The sequence below is a fragment of the Galeopterus variegatus genome, unplaced genomic scaffold, assembly GCF_000696425.1.
Source record: "Galeopterus variegatus unplaced genomic scaffold, G_variegatus-3.0.2 Scaffold138, whole genome shotgun sequence".
Classification (NCBI taxonomy): Eukaryota; Metazoa; Chordata; class Mammalia; order Dermoptera; family Cynocephalidae; genus Galeopterus; species Galeopterus variegatus.
Genome location: NW_007726249.1, coordinates 521,675 through 533,112, shown reverse-complemented (window position 1 = coordinate 533,112; position 11,438 = coordinate 521,675). Strand labels below are relative to the sequence as shown.

Below are 11,438 nucleotides of genomic sequence, written 5' to 3'. Positions count from 1 at the left end.
TGGGGCGGGGGAGGGGCGGGCCCGGCTTAGGGGCGGGGCCAGCACGGGGGCAGGGGCGGGGCCGGCGCGCGCGCTCTGTTCTCTCCGACGTTCCTTCCAGCCCGCCAGCCGCCTGCGTCGTTAGTCGTCCCAGCTGGAGGGCTCCTTCAGGTTCAAACCGGACTGGACGAAGGAAGACCCGAGGAAGACCGATGCACGAGAGGGCAGGTCGAGGAGGAAACCGACCGCAAGCTCTTTGGAGGGAAGAGGGAGGACGCTCTGAGTGTCTTAAGTGGACAGAGATGGGGGCGGCGTGGCAAGGGGGACAGACAGAGGTAGGGGATGAGGAGCAGAGAGATGGACAGATGAGCCCAGGCGGGGGATGGGGGTAGGAAGGAATCCTGTGAATTGAGCTGCCTCAAGTCAACTTTGGAAAGGGGTCGGGAGAAGGGTGGTCCTGGTGAGCAGCCTGCGCCGTGGAGTCAGCCTGGGCTGGCCCCTCTGCGCAGCGTCCCCATCGCTGAACGTCTTGGGGCTGTGTGCAGGCAGAATGGTAGGATGCCTGCTAAAGGCTGCACGGTCCTCAGTGTGGTTCAGCCGTTCATTCAACACACGATCATAAGCCCCGACTAGGCAGGGAAGAAAAGAGAGAAAAACGGCCTGCCCCCGTCATAGCCTCTTGGGGGGAGAAAACGATAGTTTCTTTGGTCTGTTAGATGGTGGTGTTGATGTCGGAGGTGGGGTCCGGGGGTCAATAGTCGGCCTCAGCCCACTTACTCCTCTTACCAGGTTCTTGACTCCGCCACAGGAAGGAATTCAAGGGCAGAGTCACAGTAGACAGTGAGAACAGGTTTAATGTAATCTGAGAAATGCAGGTTCCATGGAGAGAGTGTGGCACAGCTCCAGAGACTGAGCAGGGCCCACACCAAGTTTAACACAAAAGTAAGATCAGGACAGACATCAAGTCTAACACAAAAAGAAAAACATATTTAAAGTTCAGCACAAAGTGCAGGCTGGCTCAAGACAGCCGCTTGCTGAGAGTAAGTTTGATACAAAGTAAAGTATACACACCTCAGCCAGCAAAGTGCAAATTGCCACCATGAAAGTGAGCAACACTCCAGCATTTATAGTTTCTCTACCTAATGAATATTCAATTAAGGGGGTGGTTCCCAGTTATGTAACATTTAGTCTTGCACATGCTCAGTCGGTCTCTTCCTGGAGCATGTTCACCGGTTAGATCCTATCACGTTCACCAGCACATTCGAGAATATTCTGTGCTCTCCACTCAGCATGTCCAGCCACTGGGTTGCATAAACCAGCCCCTTGTGGTCTCATTTTCCCCTTGTTGGTGCTGGAGATAGGTTTAACTGGCAACAGTAACTTTCCTCCAGGGGAAATCTCGAAGGAGGGGGCCTGAGACCCCTGGGAAGTGGCTGGAAACCCAAAGGCGAGTCCTGAAACCGGAGCCCAAGCCCGGCGAAACTGAGCACCTCCTACATCAGTACTGGCAGTGGAGGAAAATATGCAGGGTCCTCAAAAACTTCATGGAAAGATTTCTATTGTCTTTTGATTCCATTTTTCACAAACTTTTCAAAGTGCCCTCATAAGGCAGGGTAAAGAGAGTAAGGATCGGTCAGGAAAGGGTTTCACTGTGATGTTTGAGGCACAGGGAAAGAGGGACACAATTCCACGCAGAGGGAACAGCAGTGCAAGGGCCCCGTGGTGGAGCCTGCCTGGCGGGTTGGAGGAACAGCCAGGAGGCTGCTGTGTTCAGAGCAGACTGGGAAGGAGGTCGGGGCGGGGAGGTCAGTAAGGTAACCGTGAGCCAGATGAAGTAGGGCAGAGGTCAGCAAGCTTTTTCTTAAAGGCCAGAGAATAAATGTTTTAGGCTTTGTGGGCCATCAGGTATCTGTTGCAAATGTTCAACTCTGCCCTTGTAGCTGCAAAGCAGACAATCCATGAACAAATGGAGAGGCTTCGTTCCAACATCACTTTATTTACGTAAGAAGCCCCTAGCCCAAACTGTAATTTGCCAACCCCGTGACGTGGAGCCTTGAAAGCTCACAGGGCATTGAGTGGACTGGGGAGCTTGGGGGTGTTTGGGTTGAGGCTAAGTGTTCACAGGGGAGCAGACAGTCTGCAGGCTGAGAACTGACCATCCTGGAGTTTACCTGGAGGAGAGCAGCTTTGTGGGAGTGGGGTCTGGGGAGCCCAATTGAAGTGAGGTCAGCAGAGGTGGAGTTGGGAGAGGAATTGGGATTTGTGTGTGATGAGAAGGTGAGAAATGGCCTGGGACCTGGAGGTTCAAGAGGGGTACCTTTTTGGTGTTTTTTTGTTTTGTTTTTTAAAGATGGAAGAAATACCACCTGTTTGTATGTCAATGGAAATGATTCAGTAAAGAAGGGGGAAGTGTGGATGATGCGGGGAGGGGACTTTTGAGCAGTGGCAGGGTTCTTCCTAAGGGGGCCAACTTCTCAGCCTGTGTCTGTCCCCAAGCGCTGTGCCCTGGTGCCAGACTGAGTCGGTGGAGGGGCCATGGGGGCTGTAGGGGCCCTGGGTGCTGTCCTTGGGTGGATGAGACAGGAAGCACCCAGAGTGCAAGGGTAGGGCCTGGCTGGGGAAGGGACCGTGGACTTCAGTGCTCAGCAGAGGAGGCCATGGCACATCTGCTGAGGGGGTGGTGGGGGGAAGGTAGCAGGGGGTTGACAACAGAGGAGAAAGTCAGAGTTAGTATCTAGAAGGGAGGGGATTAGAGTCTGACTGTCGGGCAGCCTTTGGGGCCCACTGGAAGTCAAAGGTCCTGATTTCGAGGTGAGGCTCTCAGTGCAGTCGAGGGATTGTCTTTGGCCACCTTCACGTACTGAGGTGCACACAAGGTGGGGCACTGCCTTCCACCAGCCTTGCAGTTTTGCCAAGCAACTGTGGCAAAGAGAGGGAGGGGCTTGAAGTGGATTATTATAATTCCAGATTGTTAAGCTGCCAAAGGAAGGCAGACAGACATCAAGGGGACGAGGCACAGTCAAAGGGGGTTGGGGTCAGAGGACTGGGGTCTCATAGGGGAAGGATTGTTGGAATTGGGGTACTAGAGGGAGTGAGCTGGAAAGACGGGGCGGCAGACTCTGGAACTGAATTTATGGAGGGTGCCGTTATTTTGGATGACAAAGTCTGGGGGACTATGGGAGCAGATGGCTGAGGTCAGGTGAAGGACAAGATCGAGGGAGGAAGAAGGTCAAGGATTCCGGAGGCTAGGAGTCCTTGTGGATGGTGACATCCAAGAATTTAGACAGGTGTGAGTTGGAGAGAGTGACAGTGAACCAAGAGCCCAACTCTTCAGGGAACGGGGTGGCTTGGGCTTCCTTAAGTGCTGCAGGCAGCTGAGAGCTGGAGCATTTTAGAGAGGAGGGAGAGAGAATGGTCTAGAAGTTGCAACAGGAAGCAAAGAGGGCCCCACGTGACAGAGCTGCCAGGGAAACGGTCCCCAGGGGATAGCCAGGGATCTGAAGTGGGTGTTAGAAAGAGTGGGCAATAGAAGACTTCAGCAAACTACAGCAGAAAGAAGGGAAGAGATGTGGGGTGGGGACAGGGACCCTCAGGGACCTGACAAGGCCTGTGAGCAGCCGGGGGTGCTTCCAGAGGGTGGGGGTGGGGACCAGAGCTGGGGCGTGGCCAGGTGAGAGCCAGGGCACTCTGTCCTCTCCCCCCAGAGCCTGTCTGATCAAGCAGGCCAGACCACTGACTGCAACGTGAACCAAGGACACCTCTGTCCCGGAGCCCATGGAGCTGAGGCCTGATGCCAGCCACAAGGAGAATGTGCCCCCAAGGCCTGCCGCTCCCCTGAGGCCAGGCAAGAGGCTTAGTGGGCCTGGGTAGGCGTTGACAGGAGCAGAGCCCCTTTTTCAGACAGGCCAGCCCAGGGCCCTGTTAATTCTAGAGATTAGCCACCCAGGGTCACCTGGGCGCAGGACAAAGTCTTTCCAGCCTGGGGCCCGAGGCAGGTGTCTCAGGCCTGAGTGAGTGAGGTCAGGAGGAGGGGGAACCAGGAGTGGGCCTGGCTGGTGCCCCTGGCTGGGCTCTGCGGGCTGTGGAGCGGCCTCGGGGGATGGGAGGGGGTCCAAGCCCCACCTCCACGTTCCCCAGAACTGCTGATGTGCAGCTGTTTGCTGTGTGGAGTCTTGCTTCACCCCAGCCCACTGCCCCCATCACCTCTCTGCTCAACAAAGAGTCATCCTTGATTCTTTTCTTTCCTTTGCCCCCATCTTCTAAGCCCTGATCCCACAGCTGATCTGAATCTTCTCTCTACCCACCCTGCCACCTCCATTGCAGTCACTGCCGTCTGTCACCAGGGACCCCCTCAATAGCCTCCTGACTGTCTCCCTGTTTCCCTCTGTCCTGCGCTCCCCCAGTCCATGCTCCATGCAGTCAGGCACCAAGTTGGACCATGTCACTGCTCTGCAAGACCCCCAGGGGCTGCCCATTGGTCCACCCAGGGAGGAAGAGCTGACAGCAGATCCCTGAAGTCCTGGCTCCCTCCTGCCTGGGCTCTGTCCCCTCCCTGCCTCTGAGGCCTGGACAGCCCCACCTGTCCTACCTGAGTACTGATCCCCTGAGTGCTTCTCCAGGGCATAACTGTCTCTCCTCTCTCTAGAGCAACGGAGATTCCTGAGGAGCCTGGGTGTCAGCCTGGGCAGTGGACGTGTCCACTGGGTGCCTGTGTGCCAGGCCGAGCAGGGAGGGCTTGCCACCACACCCTTCCCAGGGGCAGTCCTGCGCCAGAAGCCCTGCCGAGTCCAGACCAACCTGGCCAGTCCTCATCCACGCCTGGGCCTAGCCCTGAAGGACATGACAGGCCGACTGGTCAATTCAAGCTACCAGCAGCAGAACAACTTGCTGCCCTTGACCAGGAGGCCCCAGGAGAAGGCCCAGGAGTTTCCTGTCCAACAGAGTAACCTGAACATAAGGAAGACCACCGGCCCCCACCTCTGGCCAGAGCCCCACAGGCTGCCCCTGGGAAGTCCCCTACCCCATAGGCCACTGGCTTGCCCATCCCCCAGCCTGAGGCAGTCCTGTCTGCCAGCCGTGGACACCCCCTGTATGGACTTCAGCCCCTCTGCAGGCTTGGCCCCTCTCCACGGGCCCACACAGCCAGGCCCCAGATCCTGGTGTGGTGTGGGAAGCAGGACCTTCAGGCTTGTGGGGGAACCCCTCACCCTGGAGGACCTGGCTGTCCCTGCCCAGAGCCAAGCTCAGTCCCCGTTCCATGTTGCCATTCACCAGCTGCTGGCCTCTGTGCGACGCCTGGAGCACGAGGCAGCCCGCCTCAGGTGCCAGGCATCCCCAGAACCCCCCGGTGCTGTGCGGCAGGAGCCCTGGACCAGCAGTGGCCAGGCACTCCCTGCCCGCCCCCAGCCCAGCCAGCCTGTTCTTGCTTCCTGGGGTGAGAGAAAGGGACACCCCCGAGGCCACAGGGCACCTGTGGATTTCCTAGAGACACAGGGAGTCCAGGCTGGTCTTTCAGATTCCCAGGCACACAGCAAGCCAGTGTCGCTGGAGACCACTTTGGGGACACTGGCTGGGGATTTCCTTGACTCTGAGCAGGGGGTCCTTCCTGTCCACCCCCTAGGGCCTACATATGGCAGGGAGCAGAGGGGGTACCCCACTCTCCCTCAAGGGGTGAGTAGCAGGGAGGCCGAACTCTGTTCTTCAGCCTTGTTCAGTGTAGCCCGGGGAGTCCTACCTGGGCACGAAGGAGGGCAGGGGTCCCCCAGGGAGCAGGCCAGCAGAAAGGAAGAGAGGACAGCTTCCTGTGCACCAGACGCAGCCCTGGCGAGGAGCACCCCGCAGGTAGAGGCCAGAGTGGGCTGGGGCTGGAGGAACTCCCGGGGCCCCTAGGAATTCTCACTCCAAGTGGGCTGTCACTACCTGTCACACCCCCTTCTCTCAAAAAGGGAGGCCTTGGGCAGGTGGGCTTGGCAGGGGGTGTCCTGTCCCATCTGCTCCTTGGCCTGAGAACTGTGCCCTGTCCTCTTGCTTTCCTAGAGCAAAGCCCAAAACATCCAGGCCCTGGAGTCCAAGGCAGCCCGGTGAGGCCACAGCTGGATGGGGGTGGGGACACACTCCTAGGACAGCTCCTCTCCATTTGCCTTGATGGCAGAGCCAAGGCAGGATTTCAAGGGGAGGGAGCTTCTTTTGCACCGTCCCTGCTGGGGAATGAGGGGGGTTTCCTGGGCCCCCTGGACAGGAACCTGGGGACTGCTGCTCCGGGGTTTGGAGCACTGGGAATCGTAGACTTCTGAGGCTGCCCGGGATTCTTGACAGTCAAATGGGGCATTCTCCCACCTCCAGAGCCTTCTTGTCTGGGATTTCCAAGTCTAGCCATCCACTAGAGGGAAGTTCTTCAGTCTGCAGCGAGAACTTCCTGCTGCAGCCTGGGACATTACCCTCGTGGTTGCTGGAAAGGAGTCACGGATGGTGCCCAGCCACCAACTGCTCCCTGGGAGGGCCAGGTCAGCCCCTGATCAGCCCTGGTCTGTCCGCAGCCGGCAGCTGCTCTGCAGATATGTCAGAGCCTGGAGGCACTTGGTGTGGAAGCGTCAGGCAGTGGCAGCAGCAGTGGCCCTGGACCGCCGGCAGCTGCTGTGCAGATATGTCAGAGCCTGGAGGCACTTGGTGTGGAAGCGTCAGGCAGTGGCAGCGGCAGTGGCCCTGGGCCGCCGGCAGCTGTTGCGAAAGGGTCTTCGTGCACTGCGGTGGGCCCTGTGGCTCCGGGAGGCCCAGCTGGAGGCGGCATGGGGGCGACACACAAAGGCCCTGCTGGCCTGGAGCTTCCAAGAGGTCAGAGGCCTCCAGGTCGGGTCAGGGAGGTTATGGAGCATTGGTGTGTCTGGGGAGGAGGCTCTGTCTACCGAGGGGGCACCCACTGGGCACAGGTTGACGTCATGAACAATCAGGTATGGAACATGCAGTTATCAGTCCAGACACCTGAACCAGCTCTGTCTGAGTTCAAATCCTGCCTCTGCCACTTTCTAACTGTGTGGCCTTGGGCAAGTTACTTAACCTCTCTGTGCCTCAGTCTCTTTATCTCTAAAATGGGTTATTAATAGTACATACCTCTCAGGGTTGTTGTGAGATTAAATTAATAAATAAAGGGACTCAGAACCCTGCCTAGCGCATAGCAAGCACTCTACCATGTAAGCAGTTGCTATTGTTTATTAGTGGTTTGCCAGCCAGGGCTGGGAGGTGCGTCTATGTTCTTCCCTCTTTGGGAAAGGGGTACTCTGGGAGGACCCAGCCCTAGGTTTGGTCTCCCAAGGAAAGCCCTGATTCTTGGGTTCCATCTCTCCATTCATTCATTCATTCATTTATTCCCAAAGAGGCTGAGTAGTCTAATGGTTAAGACCACAAGCTTTGGAGTCTTATAGGAATGTCTGACTCTGTCCCCTCCCCTTCTTTGTGCTCCCTTGGGAGGCACATTTGAGGCCACAGCCAACATCCCCCTCCCGCTTCTCTCTCAACCCAGTGGAGAAATGTGTCTCTGCAGCAGAAACAGTGGCAGCCCCACATCCAGGCTGGGTCAGGACCCCCACCCTCCAGGGGAGGCCAGGGCCAAGCCTAACATCCCCCTCCCGCTTCTCTCTCAACCCAGTGGAGAAATGTGTCTCTGCAGCAGAAACAGGGGCAGCCCCACATCCAGGCTGGGTCAGGACCCCCACCCTCCAGGGGAGGCCAGGGCCAAGCCCCCTCCTTGGGAAAAAAGGCAGTGGTGGACCCCACCTGGAGAAGCAGGTAGGCTGGGACACCCCAGGCTGGTCAGTGTGACCTGGGCAGCTGGTGGTCTTCCCTCCCCCACTTCCTGCCTTGCTGCCCCCATTTCCCCTCCCCCACAAGAGAATGGGGAAGAAACAAGCAGATGTGGACAAAGATTTTTGCTAAAAGATGTCTATTGTGGCATCACTTATAATTGTAAAAACCTCTCAACAGCCTAAATGCTCAATAGTGAGTGAGTAAATTATGGCTTAACCACGTGAGGAACAATTTGGCAACCGTTCAACAGGATGTTTATGAAGACTGTAAAAATTCCTCTCCACTCTTTTCTTCCCTTTATTTTTCTTTTCAATATCTTTATTGGTTTGATTTTCAAGCATAACGGTAATGCATGCTTGATTTGAAAAAACGTTCAGAGGAGTTGGAAGTATATAAATTAAGCTTCATCCCCCATGTGTCTTGCATCCTGGAAGTATGTCTCTGGATATTTGCAAAGAATTTTTATTTATTTATTTTTTTAAAAGATGATGGTAAGGGGATCTCAACCCTTGACTTGGTGCTGTCAGCACCACGCTCTCCCAAGTGAGCTAACCGGCCATCCTTATATAGGGATCCGAACCCTTGGCCCTGGTGTTATCAGCACCACAGTCTCCCAAGTAAGCCATAGGCCGGCCCTTGCATAGAATTTTTAAAGACAAGGAAAAATGGTTACAACATTGTTAAGTGAAAAAAAAAGAGGAGGATAAAAAATAGTATCTAAAATATTTTTCCAATCACATAAAACAGTGCATAGAAAAAGCCAGCGCCGGCCAGTTAGCTTATTTGGTTAGAGCGTGGTGTTGTAACACCAAGGTCAAGGGTTCAGATCCCCATACCAGCCAGCCGCAAAACAACAAAAAGAAAGTTAAACTCTTTGGAGCAGTGGGATTAAAGTTGGCCAGTTTCTTCTTCATTTCCTCAGTTTTCCACTACATTGGTATATTGGTTTTTGTCCTTACTTTTAAATTAAATAAATGTATAAGATAATTATTTAACTGATATTTATTTTAATTCATGTTTGTTGTAAAAAAAACCCAAATAGTATTGAAGAGAATAAAAGCCAAAGCAGACACCCCCCTCCATAGCTATATAATCAAGAATAAGACGAACCTTCTAGAAGAGAGGGGGGTGATGGCTCAGGGCCCCTTCTTCCACGGGCAGACATCAGCCTCGGGATGGGTGGGCAGGTTGGGACGGTGTGCCCTGCCTCGGCCGGGGCGTCGGTTTCTCTCCGGGCAATTTCACTCTTAGTCCAGGGAGGCCAAGGGAGGAGGAGGGAGCCTGGCGGCAGATTCCGTTGCATCCTGGACAGAGGTCAGATGATGGAGACGGGAGAGTCCAGATCCTGCAGGCCCTGCAACAGCTAGCTGGTGAGATGCTGGGGTGCTGTGGAACGGGGGGAGATGGAGCCAGGCCAAGCAGGGCCTGAGCCCCCAACCTGGGCAGGGCAGGGAATCCTGAGTGAATGAGTGTTTATTGACCATTCTCCTTTGGCAGCTTCCCAGACATGATCTGATTTGATCCTCACTGTAACCTCTGCAAAGTATCAGGCCCATTTTATTGATGGGAAACTGAGGCACAGAGACGTTAAGCGACCAGTTTGAGGACGCACAGCACGAGAAGTGCACGTCCTGCATTTGTGTGCCACACCAGGGGCTTGAGTGTTGGAACTAGATGTCACTTACTCATGGCACCAGAGCCCGGGAGGCCCAGAGGTGGGAGAAACTGGTGCCCCAGGTGTCAGTAGCCCCTGCTACCCCTGATCCTCCCCTCCACTCACTCTCTCTCTTTTGTCTTTCTCTCCTCCTTCCCTCTACAGTCTTCCTGCTACGATGCCATCAGAAGGAACAGAAGGCCAGGCAGGACACAGGGGTCCTGGGGAAGGCCAGACAGGGGACTTGGAGGACAAGGAAATGCCCCCAGGCCTGGGGCTGTCATGCTGCAGATGCAGCCTGTGTGGCCCCACGGCACCCCCAGCCCCAGAGAGTCTGGCTGTGCAGGTAGGGGGATGTGGAGGAATGTGGGAGTGCGGACCCCTGACTTCTCTTTAAGTCAGCTCTTGACTCCTCCTAGTATTGAGAGACAGACATGCAAGTAAGAAATGAAAACAGCTGCCATTTACTGAGTGTGCCTAAGACATGCCAGCCCACCCCAGGGGCTGGGATTTGATTATAAGCAAAGCTTAGTCCCAGCCTCCCACCTCCACCCACCATCGTGGGGAACCCCGGGCTGGCGGGGGTGTGGGGGGGACAGACAGGAAGTTAGCAGTCACAAGGGGGTGGGCAAATACCAGTCGAATTAAGCATTGTGAAGGGAAGGAACACAGATCTGTGAGAGTTTCTCTTTTTTCCCTTGGGGCTAGCTTTTTATTATGGGGCATTTTTATTTTACACAAAAGTAAGAGAGACTGGGGTAATAAACCCAGCTTCAACAAAATCACCTTCAACAAAATCACCCTCCTAGGAAAGCTTGTTTCATGTGTACCCCAAATACTTCTTCCTCCCAATTATTTTGAGTCAGATCCCACATGTCATAGCATTTCATCTGTAAATATTTTTGTATGCATCTTTGAAAGATAAGGACTCTTAAAAATCATAACCATAACACCATTCTCACCCCTACAAAATGAACAATATAATGAGAAATTGGTTAACAGACACAAAAAATTATTATGGGCTGGCCCGGTGGCGCACTGGAGAGTGTGCCACTTGGGAGTGCGGCGGTGCTCCCGCTGAGGGTTTGGATTCCATGTGGAGACCTGTTCCCGCTCACTGGCTGAGCGAGGTGTGGGTGCAACACCGAGGGTTGCGATCCCGTTACCGGTCAGTAAAAAAAGACAAAAAAGGAAAAAAAAAATTATTATGTATCGTAACAATGAATAAGGTAACTATCCTGATTTGACCATCACACATTGTACGCAGCTATTGACAGTCAACTTTGTACCCCACAAATATGTATAATAAATTATCTTTTAAGAAAGAACAGCAATGATTCCTAAATACTGGCAAATCTCTGGTCCGTATTCAAATTTTTAATTGTTTGGTAAGTATATATTGTGTTAGAGTTTGTTTGAATTGGGATCTAAATAAAGTCCACATATTGCAATTGGTTGATAAGTCATTTAAAATCTTTTAATCTGTGGGCTCCCTTCCATTTTGTTTTGTTTGTTTTTTTTTCCCTTGCAGTTTATTTGTTGAAGAAGCCAGATTGCTTGTCCACTAGAGTTTCCCACTGCTTGCATTTTCCTGGCTGTGTCCGCCTGGTGTAGTTTTCCCCAAGAATTTTTAACATGGGAAGCTGACCACCTAGACCATGGTGCAGGGAGATGTGAAGGATGAACAGCTGACCAGTGGAGAAAAGGGCACCAGGCAGAGGGAACAGAGTGTGCAAAGGCCTCTGACGGGAGCCTAAGAACTCTAGCAACAGCAAAGTCAAGTTGGAGCCTCTCGGGACAGGGTCGGGGGTTGCGAGTGGTTTGAGATGAGATTGGAAAAGTATGTGGGGGCCAGATCGTGCAGGGCCTGTAGGCCGTGGGGAGGAGTTGATATTTTATCAGGAGAGCAAGGGGGCTGCCGCTAGAGGATTTAGAGGGGAGTCAGACAATTTGAGATTAGAAAACATCACTCTGGGGCCGGCCCGGTGGCGCACTGCTACAGTGC

At 54.1% G+C, this 11,438-nt stretch overlaps 1 protein-coding gene across 1 annotated transcript in view; it reads left to right on the top strand.

Moving 5' to 3' along the window:
- Positions 1-3,753: 3,753 nt before the first annotated feature.
- Positions 3,754-11,438, top strand: part of LOC103605338 (chromosome unknown open reading frame, human C1orf167) — a 20,231-nt gene continuing 12,546 nt past the window's right edge. Inside the window, 8 exon segments of the mRNA XM_008589911.1 lie at positions 3,754-3,823; positions 4,625-5,820; positions 6,016-6,059; positions 6,516-6,573; positions 6,655-6,810; positions 7,622-7,761; positions 9,031-9,149; positions 9,599-9,779. Coding sequence (XP_008588133.1) covers positions 3,754-3,823; positions 4,625-5,820; positions 6,016-6,059; positions 6,516-6,573; positions 6,655-6,810; positions 7,622-7,761; positions 9,031-9,149; positions 9,599-9,779 — 1,964 coding nt within the window.